The sequence below is a fragment of the Carex rostrata genome, chromosome 5, assembly GCF_964058835.1.
Source record: "Carex rostrata chromosome 5, lpCarRost1.2, whole genome shotgun sequence".
Lineage (NCBI taxonomy): Eukaryota > Viridiplantae > Streptophyta > Magnoliopsida > Poales > Cyperaceae > Carex > Carex rostrata.
The window spans coordinates 15,113,671-15,133,434 of record NC_135922.1 but is presented as its reverse complement, the minus strand read 5'-3'; the positions used below and the strand labels follow the sequence as shown (position 1 = coordinate 15,133,434).

General features: G+C 32.1%; 1 protein-coding gene and 1 non-coding gene across 2 annotated transcripts; both read right to left on the bottom strand.

The window, feature by feature from the left end:
• Positions 1-3,033: 3,033 nt before the first annotated feature.
• LOC144554258 (KTI12-like, chromatin associated protein) lies at positions 3,034-6,771 on the bottom strand. Its single transcript, XM_078302580.1, has 11 exons — positions 6,418-6,771; positions 6,227-6,330; positions 6,028-6,084; positions 5,840-5,925; positions 5,662-5,747; positions 4,944-5,059; positions 4,807-4,857; positions 4,630-4,716; positions 3,721-3,888; positions 3,563-3,618; positions 3,034-3,479 (listed from the first exon to the last, which is right to left on the bottom strand). The coding sequence occupies exons 1-9, from the start codon at positions 6,584-6,586 to the stop codon at positions 3,721-3,723; spliced, it is 924 nt and encodes a 307-aa protein (XP_078158706.1). The 5' UTR covers positions 6,587-6,771; the 3' UTR covers positions 3,034-3,479; positions 3,563-3,618.
• Positions 6,772-17,547: 10,776 nt separating this feature from the next.
• LOC144554868 (small nucleolar RNA R71) lies at positions 17,548-17,654 on the bottom strand. Its single transcript, XR_013511793.1, has one exon. It is a non-coding gene; the product is annotated as a small nucleolar RNA R71 (small nucleolar RNA).
• Between the last annotated feature and the right edge of the window lie 2,110 nt (positions 17,655-19,764).

Sequence of the window (19,764 nt, the reverse complement as noted above, 5' to 3'; positions counted from 1 at the left end):
TAAGCTCAAAAATCAACGTCTAGAAATCATCCACATTAGTGCGTTTTTTACAAGTTCTTGATGACAATCAAAATAAAATTGACATGCTATAATTTTTTGCACGTGCATAAATAAAATGATGTAGATCACATCCAATGGTTTTATTTTGTCTTTTAAGTTTTAAATTTTGAATTATTAAAGTTTTAAAAAATGGAGGCACAAAAAATGGAGGCATTTGAACCCTCCTCTATATATATATATATATATATACACACATGTATTTATGAATTTAGTATTTTGTGATGTGCCATCTGTTCTATTATTTTATTTTCTCTGTCTTTCTTCTCTGGAGGTATTAGGTTTGAAAATCGTATATATATATATATATATATATATATGAGGAGGGATCAAGTTACAACACTTGAAAGTTACAACAAAGTTACAACATCATTTTTTTTCATTTTCAAAGTCCAAATCGTCGATCCAAACCGTTAGATATTCAATCTATATTAAAATGTGGTTACAGACCAAATTTTACATTTTTTTGAAATATTTTTGCTATTTATTAAGATGGGTACAAAATTGCTGTTTTTAATGGTGCAGAATTTTAATAAAAACAGCGATTTTGTACCCATCTTAATAAATAGCAAAAAAATTTCAAAAAATGTAAAATTTCGTCTGCAAGCACATTTTAATATAGATTGAATATCTAACGGTTTGGATCGACGATTTGGACTTTGAAAATGAAAAAAAATGATGTTGTAACTTTGTTGTAACTTTCAAGTGTTGTAACTTGATCCCTCCTCTATATATATATATATATATATATATATAGATGTGCTACGGTGAGACGCGGAGTAAAACGCGTTTGTACTCCACGCTATTTTTTCATTTTGAAAGTCCAAATCGTCGATCCAAACTGTTAGATGTGATCTCCATAATAAAATATGCTTGGAAAGTAACTTTTATATTTTTTGGAATTTTTTTACTATTTATTAAACCACTTTGAAAAATCTGAAAATCCTTGTGAACAGTAAAAACAGTAAAAATTTCTGGACCACCGGATCGGCTATTTTCAAAGTGGCTTAATAAATAGTAAAAAAATTTCAAAAAATGTAAAATTTGGTCTCCAAGCACATTTCAATATGTAGAACAAGATGAATGGTTCGGATCGGTTGTTTGAATTTTTAAAATAAAATTTTTTTGCTATGAAGTAAAAAATCTCTTTTACTCTATAGCTCACCATAGCTCATCTATATATATAGAGAGAGAGTAAGACTTGGGTGCTATGGATAGCATAGAGGGCTACGGTGCTACGGCTCAATATTTGAGTTTTTAAAATCTTAATGGTCGATCCAAACCGTTCATTTTATTCTTCATATTAATATGTGTTTGGAGATCAAATTTTACATTTTTTGAAAATTTTTTACTATTTTTTTAGCTAGGTAGAAAATCAAATATCTGAATGGTGCATAATTTTTTAGATCAAGTGATTTTCTACCTAGCTAAAAAAATAGTAAAAAAATGTAAAAAAATGTAAAATTTGGTCTCCAAATACATATTAATATGGAGAATAAGATGAACGGTTCGGATTGACCGTTAGAATTTTGAAAACTCGAATATTGAGCTGTAGCACCGTAGCCCTCTATGCTATCCATAGCACCCAATCCTTACTATATATATATATATATATATATATACACACACATGTATTTATGAATTTAGTATTTTGTGATGTGCCATCTGTTCTATTATTTTATTTTCTCTGTCTTTCTTCTCTGGAGGTATTAGGTTTGAAAACCGTATGAATATATCTTTTCTTTTTTTCTTTTTTAAAGAAAAAATAATAATAATAATAAAAGCTAGAGAAAGGTGTGAATACATGCCATTTGAACCGGCTTAAGGAAAAGTAGAAAGGTTAGTTGTAATAACTGCTAATGAGTTGTATCCAACCTTGACAGCATATATAAAGTGGCAAGCCTTAATTCATTCCTTTATTCCCATTTTTCCATTTTTTAACCAAAAGTTTCCAAAGATATTTTGTGAAAAGTGGTTGCCATAAATGCATAAAGCACTTCACTAGCTAAGATGAAGTTCATTTTTTTTTACATTTTAGGTCAATTAGGCAAATAAAATTCCTTCTAGTTCAAGGGACAAGGACACACAAAGTTTAGTCTTGTTCATTAAAATTGATATTTCAATATAATGTTAACAATTCTATGAGAAGGTAATAATGTCAACTTTTCATTTGCCAATGTATTGTGTGATAATTGCTTCTAAATATTTTATTCAAGTGGTAGTTAGTTACAAACCGTCACATGTGCTTTTGTGTTATTTTAATACCATTTCCATAATTTTTACATTTAAACAAAAGATTTTAAATAATGCAATGTGTAATTAATTATTTTGTCTCTTTTAATATTTCTGTAGCGCAACTAATGTTGTTTAGTTAATTTGTTTATAATTATAAGGATTCTGATATCTAAACCGAAATGGTTGGAATTATTTGGAGCGACAATAATTTGATTCCATCTCAAATCCTATCTATGTTACTTGGAAATAGTATATTATTTTATGTTCATATATTATTTGATAATTATTTCCGTACAACTAAAGAGAAATTTATAGCATCAATTAACCAGAATTTCATGACAAACTTTATTGCTAGTCAACTTCTAAGATCTCATATTGAATGTTTTTCACAAAAATACAACTCAGATAAAATCAAATAAATAAAACAATAATTGTGGGGCACACATGACCTGACCTGTCCCTCCCACAGCACATATTTTAGCTGTTTGTAAAATATTTTATGATAGCTATATCATATACGTGTATATAAATGTAACCCTTTGACCTTCAACAATGCGTGCGGCTTGAGTCATATGACCACCTAGAGATAGCGCGTCAATTTCTCAAAAATTAAGTCCCATAAAGTGACAAAATAGACCTTACATTACACTTGCCTTTTCTGATTTCAATTTTGGTTCACACAGAAGAACTTGGTTTTGTAACAGAATAGAATCTCCACAAATCCAGCATAAAAGTAAATAATTTATGACCACAATCTCAACTAGTACTTTTTAAAATAAAAAATCCTTCAATGTCAATGGTTACAATTACATCCCAAGTATACAAGTTTCTATGTTTGAAAACTAACCCATGGTTTGGTGTATTTCTTACTCCTACCTAGTTACATATCACAGAATACAGAATAAATGACATTATCACATTGGAATTGATTGCCAAAATTTTCTCAACTTGGTATCAAACAAACAGAATTGCCCAGTTGTACAGTACACAACAGATCTCTTACTTGTCAAATTTTGATTGTGTTTATTTTTTGCACGAAAACGACTTCTTATTTGCCCCGAATAGAATAAACTCAAACCTCCTTCCAAGGGTTGAAAATAAAATATAGACTAGAAGAGCCCCTCGTGTCCATATTTTACAGAATCATACAACCCACAACTTAAGAAAGTAAAATTCCATGAGTGCCCCTGCAAACGTTAAATTATCATGTTAACCCTGTAAAACAACAAGCACCATGCACTCTATGAAAGAAATACAAATTGTAAATTACCTATTTCCTCTATGAGATGCCAAAACTATCCTGGCTGTCAACTCCATTTAGCACATCTACAAAGTTAAAAAGAATTATTAGTAATATTTCACACATCTCATAGGTTTTACAGTCGGATACATAAATTAAAAAAAAAAAAAAGAGAGTAAAGATAAAACCTAAGAAGATGCAAATTCACGGTTCAAGTAGTCAATAAACATGCGTCTGGCACTGACACTGTCGGTGGGAGGAGGCGGCCCACTTAGACTGTACTGTCCTGCTAGTTTTATAAACGTTCTTCTCAGGCTTCTTAACTCTGGCAATCCCACTGTTCTCGCAATATTTATGTGCAAAAGCTGATTTGTCAAGGAATTTAACATAAACACATCACTGGACAGAATAAAATGGTAGTTAAATTTTGATAGACAAATACTGCAGTTTCCATGAGGGCTGTTAATGTGATTTTTTTATCAAAAAAGAACATGGGTGAAAATTCAAATTGCAAATGCGTCAGTACATTATTGACAACAAGACTTCAATTGCAAGAACAAATTCTGATCAGCTCCAAAAATTTGCACATAAGGATTCTACCTAAAGAAATTATACTAATTTTTAGAGTGAGGCTATGGTACTATGCATCCTGTGGATTGGTCCGTACAATGGTATGATATTTTCATTTTCAAAGTTCAAATAATTGATCTAAACTGTTCAACATGATCTCCGTATGAAATTATACTTGTTGCAGACTAAATTTTACATTTTTTATAATTTTTTAGTCTGCAAGTGTAATTTAGCTTGCAAGTATAATTCCATACGGAGATCATGTTGAACGGTTCAGATCGACTATTTGAACTTTGAAAACAAAAATATTGATCCATAGTATGAACCAATCCGCGCTATGCATAGTACCAGAGCCTCACTCCTAATTTTTATATTGTGCTAGATCACCTAAGGTTATCTACAACCAACAACAGCCTTAATGCGGTTTCAATTATACCGCAAACTGGAAGGTACAAAATGTAATTCCCACTTAGGAAAAAATAAAAGCTCAAATGCTGAAAAATCAACAATGAGAAAAGAAAGGATATTGTTGGTAAACCAGGCCCAATTGTAACTTTATCGATGGCAGCTCCAAAATTGGAAGACTGGGCTTCAAAAATTGCATTTATAATCTCCTACAAGAGATGAATTATAATCAGTTAAGTGCTCTTTACATTTGAGAAATCTACTTCACCATATTATTTGCAAATTTTGCATTCCTGTACCTGAGTCGCCTTGTCCATTTCGTACAAGGTGTTAGCCTCAGATTTCACTGCCTAAAATAACAAGTAATTGTAAAATTAGCAAACTCAACCATAACTTTTGCAAAATTACATACGGACATAAAAAAAAAAGATGTTACAGTTTGTGTAGCAATAGTAGGCTGGAGAACTCTAACATCCCTCGTCTTGGAATCCACCTTCTTTGTCAGATATGATACCGCCTCTTCTATTACAGTTGATGATTTTTCAATATCATCTGCATAAGTTGCAAAAATTAAGACAGTACAAATGTTGTTTTGAAGTGCAAAAAGAAATATAATTACACACGTGAGGTAGTTTTTATGGATGGCCAGTAGCCCAGTACCAAGCTGAAGCTGGTATCAGGTAAAATGCAACCCAAGTAAACATTATGAGTGAAGCTATGGACTATGGTACTATGCATAGCGCAGATCGGTCCGTAATACGGATCAATATATTTGTTTTTTCAAAGTTCAAATAGTCGATCTGAACCGTTCAACATAATTTCCATACGAAAATATACTTGCATACTAGATTTTACATTTTTTTAGAAGTTGTTTACCATTTTTAAAGATAGGTAGAAAATCATTTCTTTTAAATGATCTAGAATCCTTAGATCAAGTGATTTTCTACCTAAAAAATATAAAAAAATTCTAAAAAAAATATAAAAAATTGATCTACAATTACATTTTCATATGGAGATCATGTTGAACGGTTCAGATCAATTGTTTGGACTTTGAAAATGAAGATATTGGTACATAGTATGAACCAATATGCACTATGCATAGTACCATAGCCTCACTCAAACAATATTTTAGAAAGGAAATAAAAGTTAGAAACCTCTAGAACGAAAAAGTTCAAAAAGGGGAGAATCCCAACGGTTGCGGCTATCTGGTTTCTCGAATCTCCGAGCCAGGTCTTCAAAGCTGTTGTTCAATACAAAAATGATGATTTTATTTCAACCCAGAAAAAAATAATGTAAGAAATAGAAGGACGAGAAACAGAAATTGCAATTTACATATTAGTTTCATATGCCGGTTCGCCGATTTCTCTTCTCTTCTCATTCCACTCCCTGCATTGGTTCACGTCTGTATCACAAAACACCTGAATAAACAAAACAAGAACAAATATCCATTATAAATACAAATCACTTCGATTTTTTAAGACAAAGATATATGTTAAATTGAAATCGACCAAATTAGTTACCACACAGTATCTGATGCCAGCAGCTCTTGCAAGACACCATAACTCATATCTATATCCCTACATAAACCAAAACAAAAAATATACATCACAGTGTACTAACTTAGCTCTATCAATCAATAGCTACCCTCTTCCATCACAAAAGAGGAAACAAGTAAGAAATTGTTGATCATGTTCGTGTTTGTATATATGAGATTAAAACCTTAATATTATTAAGAGAATCAACAATAATAATAGAATCCTTCGACAGAGATCGATCAACTTCAGATCTTAGCACGCCTCTCAAATTCTTCTCGACTACCATATCTGCCAAAAGAAAATTATTATTTAACAAAAAGAAAGGACCCATTCGTAAATATTAATAAAACAAGGTTAAAAGAGAAAAGCAGTTACCAACGTAGCTCTGGTTGCGGCCGAGGTGGAGAGAAGACTCATCGATAACCCTGACAGCGAGTCGCTGGTCCCCTCCAGTAGCGCACGCTGACTGGAGAGCGTCGGCGAGGCGGATCACAGCCGTTGATTTACCACTGCACGGCTGTCCGCACATCACCACCAACGCCATCTCCTACTTCTCCTACCACTAACGAAACTGAAATCGAGAAATGGTTGTACACAATTAGAATTCTAGTGCGGTGCGAGTAGAGAGAGAGAGGCGAGAGCAGCTGGGTTCAGAATCAGAGAGGTTTAGTCCGGTTTGGTTCAGTCTCTCCGGTCCAGTCCGGTTTGTATTTCTTTTCTGTGCTGTTTGATTGAGACGCAAGGAGGGGAACCAATTTGGGTGAGTCTAATTGGTTCCATCTTCCATGTTTATTCAATCTGCTTTAAGATTCGTGAGATACGCATACTTATTGAAATAGTGTGCACGGATCTAAAAGCGGATCAGACAGACGTGAAACTCATCAAACTCAAATTGAGTCTGATGTCCATCCAACCCAAATTAGCTCCCACTCAAGGTCTAAATATTATTTGAGTCTGTTTTAAGTTATTAATGTTTGATTCGTTTCTAAAATTAAGACATGAGTTAAACTATATATTATTTGGTTTGAATTTATAGTTTATATTGATTTTTTTTTCTTCCATACATGCAATTTTAATTATAAATAAAATTTGAAATAGAATATATAAATTAAATATAACATTATAATATGAGAAAAAAATAACATTCTAATTAAATTTAAAGATATCAACACATATTTTAGAAATAAATTGACAATCAAATTGAAAAATAGAGATACATTAATTTATAGTTAAAAATAACCAAATGTTTAAATAGCGTTTATCGCGCCATAGTGAACTGGTTAAAAAAAACAGTGCGATGCCCAAATAGCGCTGTTATAGTGCGGAATAGCACGCTATAGCGCTGATAGCATCATAGCTTTTATGATTTGAAAACACTATAGCGCCGGTATAGAGCGCTATTTAGAACCTTAAAAATAATAGTACATTAACAATTAAATTGTCCCTAACCAGTGGGAAACATACCAAAAAATTATTTGATTGCACTTATTGTGCATATAACAAAATAAAATGAAGAGAATCAAAATTATCAACTATAACAAAAAAAAATTATTATTATACTCAAAATTAATTCATAATATCGGAATTTAATTTATAAAAATATTATTAGCTTGTTCAAGAGAGATTGGTGTGAAAAAATATATCAACAAAAAATCAAAATTGCAAGTGTTAGGTCTAAATGCGACCTAAACTTAAACCACTATTTAGGTGACTTAAGTTAGTAGGCCTAACTTTAGACTTTTGCCTAATTAGACGGGCCTAATTAATTAAACCAGAATTGGGTGCTTAACTTAAGACTAAACACCTTATATTCCACTGATTACGCTTCGGCTGTGTATCAAATTAAAATAATAGGAGGCCCATGGGCTTTATTACCTAATAAAGAAATAACGGGCCTCTCATTTATTATTTGGGCTTTTTCGGTTGCAAGTTTGCATCTGCTTCTTTTTGGGGGCAGGTAAATATTATTATTTTTTGTTTAAAATGTAATATTTTAGCATCTTATGACATAACACGATATTGTATTTTTAAGCAAAGTTACAACAGTGATGGCAGGCATGCCATAATACACGGTATTCTATTGATATGGGCTAAACGGATACGGATAATTCGTTCCGTATCTGGATTAAACAGACACGGATAATTACAGATACGGATACAAATAATTTGGCATGCCATAATACACGGTATTCTATTGATGTGGGCTAAACCGATATGGATAATCCGTTCCGTATCCGGATTAAATGGACACGAATAATTACAGATACGGATATAGATAATTTGGCATGCCATAATACACGGTATTCTATTGATGTGGGCTAAACGGATACGGATAATCTGTTTCGTATCCGGATTAAACGGACACGGATAATTGCAGATACAAATATAGATAATTTTTGCATATGGTGAAAAAATGGCGGATACGGATACGGATACGGATAATTTCATAAAGGTGAATATCTGTATTCGTATCTGTAATTATTCGGATCCGAAATTACTCCCAACTAACTTTTAACTTTACTGTTCCGGATAGAAGTTGTTATATATTATTCCATATTCATTTTAGTCTTGGTTGTGATATAAATGATAATACGATTTGATTTTTAATTTAATCTCTTTTTTGTTGGTGATGATGTTACAATAACGCAATTTTCTTTCCTTTTGCCTCCATTTTTTCATTCTTCTCTATTCAAGACTTTAGTCCGTGAATGTAGTATACTTTTAGTCTCTGCTAAATTGGTTTTAGTTATTATTTTAAGACAACAACAAGTCACTTTTTGTATCTTAAAGTGCATAACTCAATTATCTGACAATCATTTATTTTGTATTCATATTTGAACTCGTATTCGTATTCGTTTAAGGCGGATATGGTTTTAAATTTTGATATATGTTTACTATCCGTATCTGTATCCGCTCATTGAAAAATGGATACTGATATGGTATTAGCATAATTTGCTTCGAATCCGCTCCGTTTACACCCTTAGATGTGGCACAAAACATTTAAAGGGAATATGCTAATTAATTCTAGATCCTTTTGTGTATCAATTTTTTTATTTTTTATTCATTCCGTTTCAAATCACCAAAGTTATTTATTTATTTTAATTTGGGTTTCTCTTTCATTGTCACACTTCTAGATGTATCTAATCAGGCCACACAATCTCTCTTCTTTTAGTGTTTCTTAATTGTCCTTTTTTATTTGTACTTTTTCTATTGAAGTGTCATTTGCAATATGGCCCTCGTAAAGTTTATATTTTTCTCCGGGTTGTGAGTTCAGCTTGAAGTTCTATTAATTGAGCGTTTATAAAGTTTTGTGGAGATACAAGTTTAGCTCGTAGCACACGGCTCGTTCATATCTGATTCTAAACTAGCTCAAGCTCGACTCTTTCGATTCAATTTTTGGTATTCTCAAGCTATAAGTTCAAAATCATTTTGGTTAACTCGTTTCAGCTCCAATCAACAAGTTATGTACTTGTGTTATTTAATTTGAATTATGAAGCCAATTTTTAAATGTAGATTAATATTATTAAAATCAATAAATCATTGATAATTAAAGCTAACAGAAAGAAGGAAATTTTTATCACCTTCCATTATCATACCTTTTGTTTATAAGTAAATAAATACCAAATTCTTACTATAATCAAAAGTTATATAACAAAATGTAGCAATGAAATTTGTCCTACTAACTCTAGTTGTCTGAATTATTTACAATGCCTAGCTAGCACAAACGAAATGTGAATTATTATTACTATAAATAATTCCCAAAAGAAATTTTCTGGATTTAATCAAGCCATTACCCAGTTACAATTTTTTTCAAGGACATTGTATCATTTTCTTTCGGAAACTCGCTATATAAGAAATACAATTACTGATCTTACAAAGGTATATATGCACTTAATAACATATTAATATTCTTTTACAAACTTCTTTTTTTGAAAGAGGGGACCACTTTGTATAACTTGTAAGTCAATTTAGATTTTAACAAATAAAATAATATTGTTTATTAATTAATTTTTGGCTGTCTGCTCCACTCCAGCAAATAGAGTTTAAATATTCAAATATTCAAAACATGATGGTACCCCTCTCTCTCAAAATAATCTCTCATTCAACATTGATTCTTTTCTAGATCCCTCTTTCTCTCTCTAAACCGCCTGATCTTTCTCCCCTCCAGACACCCAAATTAGCCATGAATGGCTATTCCAAGTTTAGAGAAAACAATGACAACCACACAATAGAAACCTCTTCAAAATCCCAAGAAGAATGTCAAGAAAAGGATTCAAATTCAAATTCAAATTCAAATTCAAATTCAAATCACAACATAGACAATTTTATCCCTCCAACAGATCCCAACATGAAAAGTGAGAATTTTGTGTTCAGAAGGAACCACTCGACCACCTCGCAACGGTTCGGGCAAAGCAATTCTGATTTGAAAAACATGATGCGCCGAGCTTTTTCTACGAGAAAGGCCTATTGGAGGCTGGAAGACGACGTCGGAAATGGTGTGGTTGGAAATGGAGATTTTGTGCAAGAACATGATTTGGACAAGAATTATGGAGCAAGAGAAAGTAATAACATTGAAGGAAAGAAGAAGAAAAAATCATTCAAGCGATGGAAAAAGATTTTTCATTTTTAGGTGAAATTTAAACTAAATGCATGGCTATGCAATATGCTTTACTTTTCTTATTTTTGTTCATTTTTTTTGTTCATTTTTTTTAGGTTTTGGGGGGTTTTTTTTTTCTTTTTTTTTGTGGTGCAATATATATTTGGAGCTTAGGTGAAAATATAGCACCATAGGAAACCCTTTGTCATGTCTACAATTTAGAAAAAAGCAAAATGAAACATGAGTGGTTTATTAGTTTTTTTTTTTAAATTTTTTGGGACAGTATGATTCTCAACGTGGGGCCCACAAAACGGCTATTTGGTCAGTGTACGTACGTAGTGCGCTCCTCCTAACTCCATCATATATTACTGTTAATTGATAAAAAGTCATTATGATTTCATTTGTATTTTATTCATTTTGGGAGCCTTTTGAAATTTTTTTGTTGGTCATCATATATTAATTGTTTTTGAGGTAACACATTCCTACCCGATTTTTTTGGTTTATTTTTCATTTATTTTAGCTGCAAACTTTCGGTTCTAATGTCCCGTCTGAATATATATATAGTTTGACTTGAAAATTAATTAGGTTTCATCTAGAATTAATAATATTGAAATAATAAAATGTTCATGACACTTTACTTTAATTTGCATATAATGAGTCTTTCCTCTTTTTATTCTCTGCATTTTTTTATTATTATGTGAATTATGAGAATTTGCTTAGTTTCTTGATATATTTTTTTTCTCATGTGAGTATTACATTTTACGCTTTTTCATAATTAAATTGGCTTTCTCCGTTACTTCAAAATATATATAGGATTAAATAATGAGATGGCATGAATTTGTCCTACATTGCATAAGATATTAATTTCTCGTGAAACTTGCTGATCAGACTTCAGAGAATCTCTGAAATCTTGTCATTATTAATTTCTTTCCCATCCGTGACGTGTCATATTTCTTATATTATATTTGTTCATGATTATAACTATCTCTGGCAAGTTCAAGTAAATTACACATATGTACAACAATTATTATGATCTTGATTCCTATCTCAACAAAAAAAAAAAATGAATAAAATAAATTACTAAGGGCAAACACAGACGATTTTTTTTAGAAACCATAAATAATTTTTTTTTTATCAAATCAACTTGATCGCTTTGTTTTTTACAAAAGTCATAAGAACTGAGATGCCATTTCGGTCCCCATTTGTTTTTTGGAAATGAATTGTCATTTCGGTCTCAGCCGTTTTCACATATTTCGAGAAAAAAATACATTGAAAAATTATGAAAAAACCTAGGACTGAATTGTCATTTCGGTCTCAAAAAAATAAAAAAAAATAATCATGTTAGTTTCATAATTTGTTTTTTTTTTCTAATTATAGTTTATAAAAAAAATTCAACACAGACAACCTAAAGAACATGTCCTAGCTAGATGAATAGCAGTCGAAGAGACATAATTTTTGGAGTATGGGAAGAGATCCTTTGACTTTGACTTTTTATTATTGTAACATCACATTCACTCTCTTGCAGGACAATTGTCGGGTGAATCTTAACCGTCAATCTCATCACGGCACGAATCATGTGACTTTTCACCACGTGGAGCCTCATTTTTAAGACTTAGAAGGGGCAGATGTGGGGCAATTAATGGTGAATTCATTTATAAGCAATAAATTATATATGTCAGTGTCAGATTCAATTAATTAAACTCAGGAATCAGGATGGTAGTGGGGGTCCGTATTTGACGCAAATTTTGAGTTAATTTGCTCAAATCTCGTAGCATCTACATCCTCAAACTTAAACTTAGAGTTTCTAATCTAATCTGATATGATACGGTAGTTTTTAATGTCTCACATCTAATCTAATGAAAACTAATTGTGTGTGGTCCGCCTCTCTAATCGCCACACTTGCGAGTAAAAAAGATCGTTGGAACTACACATGCAGTAATATTTAGAGTTATCTCTCTATATATCGTATATATCCACATCAATTCAATATATAAGTTAATTGAATGCATTTGCGAGTTAGTTAGTATTCAAAGAGAAGCCCCACATCATTTGGAATTCACATCCTCTCCAATATCATCTGATGAGAAAATCTTTTACAATTACTAGAGATCTGGACCGTTGTTTTTAACTTGGCACGAATCTCAAAGCTCAAAAATACAGTCCCAAATGGTGACCCGAATTCCAAATTGGTTAATATTTAATCTCAAATCGTAAAGTAAGGTGATCCTCTGCAAAACTTGGGAGGATACAGAATATTCCATCATTTGAACCTAGATTGATTTGGAAAAAAGGGTTAATTTCTCTTTCTCGTTTCAACCCTTTTTTTAAGGACTTCAATGTCGTTTAACTCTTAATTTGTTTTCATTCTATTTGTTACACAACCAAACAAAAAGGTAATTAGAAAGATGATTGTTTAAGGTGTCACCATATGTTAACAACAGTACTCTCAAATAATTTACTGGTACTATTTTGACTTGATTAATCGATTGGAGCAATCAAATGGATTCGAACCTGAATATGGCATAAATTCATAAAAAAATTTCTATTTATATTAACATGCATGGTACTTATTTTTTTTTTAAGATTAATAATTTTAAATGTCAAATTATTTAATTAATAATTTTATTGATAAAAAATGTATTTATACTAAATCAAATAACTCTAATTTTCAAAACTTATTTATTCTCATTAATTCATCTAAACTACTTTCATTATCTAATCTTATTTATTTAATCTCTTAAACACTATAATACTTCATTCTCCATCTCTCTTCACAATCGGATCCGTTTTCGTCCGATAGCTGCCGCATTTTGATGACCGAATCTATTCACGGCCAAGCTCTAACAGTTGAATCTACTCACTGCTGTACTTTGATACTCACTAGCATGCTCCGACAGTTGAATCTAGTCATCGCTGCACTTGCACGGCCAAATTTTCATCTCCTTTTTTTTTTTTTTTCTTCTCTTCCTAGCTGTATTTTGGCAGAATTTTGGAAGACCACAAAAGCTTCTTTCTTTATTTTTTTTAGATTCCAAAGTAAAGTCTTAATACGGTACATAAAATTCAAAATCCCACTGATACAATACTCATACTAAAATCTCATTTTACTAATTTATGAATATTATTCGCACTTACTTATAATTAATATAGAAATAATTCACAAACTTTATAATATATTTTAATTAGTTTCTAACAATATTGATATACTATTTTTATTACAAATTTAGAACTATATCCATACTAAATTTTATATCCCAAAATATACTCAAATATGGTAACATACACTAATTGCAGTAAAATATGCTAAATTATGCTAATATGCAAAAAAAAGGGGTTATTCGAGTAAAATATACTAAAACATGCCAAAATATACCCAAATATAGTAAAATACGCTAATTGCGGTAAAAATAAGCTAAATTAGGCTAATATGCAAAAAAATGGTTATTCGGGTAAAACATGCTAAAACATGCAAAAATATACTCAAATATGATAAAATACGCTAATTGCGATAAAAATATGTTAAATTAGGCTAATATGCAAAAAAAAATTGTTCAGGTAAAATATACTAAAACATGCCAAAATATACTCAAATATTGTAAAATACACTAATTGCGGTAAAAATATACTAAATTAGGCTAATATGCACAAAAAAGGGTTATTCGGGTAAAAGATGCTAAAACATGCCAAAATAAACTTAAATATAGTAAAATACGCTAATTGCGGTAAAAATATGTTAAATTAGGCTAATATGAAAAAAAAGGTTATTCGGATAAAATATGCTAAAACATGTCAAAATATACTAAAACATGCCAAAATATGCCAATTGCGGTAAAAATATGCTAAATTCGGCTAATATGCAAAAAAAAGGTTATTCAGATAAAATATGCTAAAACATGCCAATATATGCTCAAATATAGTAAAATACGTTAATTGCGGTAAAAATATGCTAAACTAGGCTAATATGCAAAAAAAAAGGTTATTCAGATAAAATATGCTAAAACATGTCAAAATATACTCAAATATGCTAAAATATGCCAATTGCGGTAAAAATATGCTAAACTAGACTAATATGCAAAAAAAAAAATTATTCGGATAAAATATGCTAAAACATGTCAAAATATACTCAAATATGTTAAAATATGCCAATTGCGGTAAAAATATGCTAAATTAGGCTAATATGTACAAAAAAGGCTTATTTGGATAAAATATGCTAAAACATGTAAAAATATACTCAAATGTGCTAAAATACGCTAATTGCGGTAAAAATATGTCAAATTCGGCTAAAATGCAAAAAAATGAGTTATTCGGGTAAAATATGCTAAAACATGCTAATATATGCTCAAATATGGTAAAATACTTATTCGGATAAAATATGCTAAAACATGTCAAAATATACTCAAATATGCCAATTGTGGTAAAAATATACTAAATTAGGCTAATATCTACAAAAAAGGATTATTCGGATAAAATATGCTAAAACATGTCAAAATATACTCAAATATGCTAATTGCGGTAAAAATATGCTAAGTTAGGCTAATATGCACAAAAAAAGGTTATTCGGATAAAATATGCTAAAACATGTCAAAATATACTCAAATATGCTAAAATACGCTAATTGCGTTAAAAATATGCTAAATTAGGCAAATATGCAAAAAAAAGGGTTATTCGAGTAAAATATGCTAAAACATGCCAATATATGCTCAATGATATCTCCATATTATATCTAAATTACAACCCTGATTTATACTAAAACCTGTGTTTTAAAGCCTATAAAAGTGGACTTTGTACTTGCATTTCGATGAAATGTGGTACTGCTATGCTTTGTTTGGTATTTTGCAGGAGAAAGGGCGAAAAACTGGATCTGACTACTTTTCATAAGGCCCGTATGACATTCCCTACGGGCCGTACAAGATCTGCCCAACCACAGAGAAGGTTCCACAACAGAGGCATAAAGTCTCCAAGACAAAGCACAAGCATACGGCCCGTACGGGGTCCCTTACGGGCCGTAGGACGCTAATTCGGAAAATCCAGCTGGAATTTGAAATGAGCATAATTTAAGGAGGCCGAAAAGGAAGCCTCTGGGGGCGTGATCTGGGGCATTAAATGAGATATTTCCACACCAAAAAAAGGGGATTCATTCATTGGAACTTGGACAACTTTTCTTGGAGTAAAAGACGAGGAGGAGAAGAGGAAGAGAAGTGAAAAACGCGAGTTTGCAACGGATCTTCGGATTTTCCACTGTTTTGTCATGAACTCTTTTATTTCTTGTTATTTGTGTTATCTTATGAACATGAGTAGCTAATTTACTTTGTTTTTAGGGTTAAGATGTAGTTTCTAGTTTGGTTTTGTTTGCATGCTACTTGGATTTTGTGTTGAATGCTTTGTTTTTTTCTTGTTGAGTAGTATTTTGATTGCTTTATTTGTGCTTGCTTGAATTGATTAGTCATCCCGTTAGATGAATGCGCACATCTAAGTGTTAGGAGCCAAGTCTATGACATTTAATCCAACCGAATAAAGTATATGAAGTAGGGTGAAACCAAGGAGTACCCGAAAGGTGAAACTTTTCTTGAGGCGAAAGTCCTTGGATACTTTTAGTAAACCAACAAGTAACTTGGATAAATTAGGCCAAAATGCGAAAGTTGAGGTTTAACGCATCTAAGAGGGAAGTATTTGAGTCCGGTAATCGGGTATTAGGCCAAAATGCGAAAGTTGAGGTTAGGTATCTAGATCTGGTCAATAGAAACCCTAAACATTAGCATCAACGCAGAAAACAGTAGCTGCAGCATCAACTCGGGGTCCCCTACGGGCCGTACGGGAATCCGTATGGGCCATATACCTCGGGGCTGAACAGAAATGAAATCTGAACCCTGAAAACGCATTTTTATCAATTGAAAACAACTTTAATTCTCTTTATTGTCTTTTAAACTTGTCATAAATCATTTGAATTGTTAGAACCAGACCAAACCAATTTCTCTAACTTCTAAAATCTCAAGTAATTTTAAGACGAGTCCGGTCATTTTCTTCCGTCCCTGTGGATCGATACCTGAGCATACTCATCGATAGGATAGTACACTTGCTATCTGATTTGACAGAGTATAACAAAGGTTTAAAAGGTATAGCTTGCTATACTGAAACTTTGTAGCATATATTCTGTGCGAACAAGTTTTTGGCGCCGTTGCCGGGGACGGCAACGAAAATTCTAGACTTTTTCTTATTTTTGCTTGATTCTAGATTTTAATTTTAATTTTTCTTATTCCATCTTTGAAGGAACATACTGGAAGAGTCACGGCCCAAGAACAACTACCATCTCAGAAGCAAAGGGCAAACTTCCAACACATTTGTTCCAACACCACCACATCTGTCACCTCTCCGTACGGCCCGTACAAGATTCATACGGACCGTACAAGCCGACAACAGAGGCCAGACAGACCCAGAACAAGACAATGAATAACGGCGGAGCTAATCCACCCATCACTGATCCACCCATCCAGGATCCTCCTGTACATGATCAATTCTCTGATGATGAAGGAGCAGACTATGCGCCAAGGACGTTGCGAGAGTTCAATGTCCCGAGAGCAGGAGATGTTAGAGGAGCAATCTGATTGCCAAGGGTTGCCGGCAACCAACCTAATTTCAATCCGAGCGTTGTCAACATCGTCCAGCAAAACATATTCCATGGCATGGATCATGAGGATCCGCATGCCCATGTTCAGACCTTCCTTGAGTGTTGTGCCACCATTAAAATCAATGGCGCAACAGCTGATTACATTAGGCTTGCTTTATTTCCTTTCATTCTTAGGGATAAAGCCAAGATTTGGTTAGGGTCATTACCAAGGGATCCAATTACCACTTGGAGGGAACTGTCCAAACTGTTTTTGACCAGATTTTTCCCCCATAAAAGAACTGCCAATGTTAGGACCCAACTAACCAGTTTCAGACAAAGGCCTGATGAACCACTGAATGAGGCTTGGGAAAGATTTAGGGAATTACAATACTCTTGTCCACATCATGGTATTCCCGAATGGTTACTTGTTCAGTCTTTTTATGGTGGTTTAACTGATACCACTCGTACTTCAGTTGATGCAGTTGCAGGTGGAGCTCTCATGGATCGAGAGGCTACCGAGGCAATGAACTTAATTGACAATATGGCAACCAACCAACAATGGTCCAGCCGAGGGAGCACTCGAGTGATTGGAGGAGGCCGACTTGAGGTCAATTAGATCACCGCTCTCACCGCCAAGATGGATGCCATGCAGAAGGCTTTTGACAAGATGAGTGTCAAAGCGCCTAAATTAAGTTAATATGCAAAAAAAAAAGTGTTATTCGGATAAAATATGCTAAAACATGTCAAAATATGCTCAAATATGGTAAAATACGCCAATTACGGTAAAAATATGCTAAATTAGGCTAATATGCAAAAACAAAGAGTTATTCAGGTAAAATATACTAAAACATGCCAAAGATACTCAAATATGTTAAAAATACGCTAATTACGGTAAAAATATGCTAAATTAGGCTAATATGAAAAAAAGAGTTATTCGAGTAAAATATGCTAAAACATGCCAAAATATGCTCAAATATTGTGAAATACGCTAATTGCGGTAAAAATATGCTAAATTCGGCTAATATGCAAAAAAGGGTTATTCGGGTAAAATATGCTAAAATATGCCAAAATAAACGTAAATATTGTAAAATACTCTAATTGCGGTAAAATATGCTAAATTATGCTAATATGCAAAAATAGAGGGTTATTCGGATAAAATATGCTAAAACATGCCAAAATAAACGTAAATATTATAAAATACGCTAATTGCAGTAAAAATATGTTAAATTACACTAATATGCAAAAAAAAAGGTTATTTGGATAAAATATGCTAAAACATGTCAAAATATACTTAAATATGCTAAAATACGCCAATTGCGGTAAAAATATGCTAAAATAAGTTAATATGCAAAAAAAAATTTGTTAGTCAGGGAAAATATGATAAAACAAGCAAAAATATACTTAAATCTGCAAGAATACGCTAATTGCGGTAAAAATATACTAAATTAGAGTAATATGCAAACAAAAAAAGTTACTCGTGAGATATCAGGTCTCAGAAATGACCTGAACTGCTAAATGAGTGCATTATGAGCCCAACTTTGCACCCTTGGTTAACATAGAAAAACATCTCCAAAAATCGTGAAAATTGACTGACATACAGTATTGACATCATAGAACAAGATTGTAAAGTTTCGTACGAAATCTCCAAATAGATCGTGAGATATCAGGTCTCAGAAATGGCCCGAACTGCTAAATGAGTGCATTATGAGCCCAACTTTAAATCCCTGGTTAACATAGCAAAATATCTCCAAAAATTGTTAAAATTGACCGACATGCAGTCTTGACATCATAGAACAAGGCTGTGAAACTTCGTACAAAATCTCCAAACAGATCGTGAGATATCAGGTCTCCGAAATGTCCCGAACTGCTAAATAAGTGCATTATGAGCCCAATTTTGCATCCCTGGTTAACATAACAAAACATCTCCAAAAATCGTGAAAATTGACCGACATGTATTCTTGACATCCTAGAACAAGGCTGTCTAGTTTCGTACGAAATCTCCAAACAGATAGTGAGATATCAAGACTATATGTCGGTCAATTTTCGTACGAAACTTCACTCAATTCCAAAAAAAAAAAGAAAAATTCAGACCGTAAATATTCTGTGCGGTCCGAAAGAAATTTTTTTTTTTGGACCGTAAATATTATGTGGTCCGGAATTTTAATTCCGGGCCGCAAATATTCTGTACGGTTTGAGCATTTTTATAAATTTTTGTAAAACCTAGTTATTTTTAATAAAATATTTATTTAAATGAGTAAAAATAAAAATCACGGTTTAATGTGTGTAGTTTTAACATAAAATCATTATTTAGTACAAACAGATATTTTGCTTCCAAAGCTATTCGCTTCATTCTTTTTTGTTTCCTCCAATATTTTAGAAAAATTTGCATAGTTAAAATTTTATTGTAGTATTTTATTTAGCTATATGACTATTATTATTTTTTTTGAAATGCAACTATTAATTTTTTAAGTAATAAATTCGAACAGGGGTGATTTAAAGAATATCCTCACTACTAATAGCA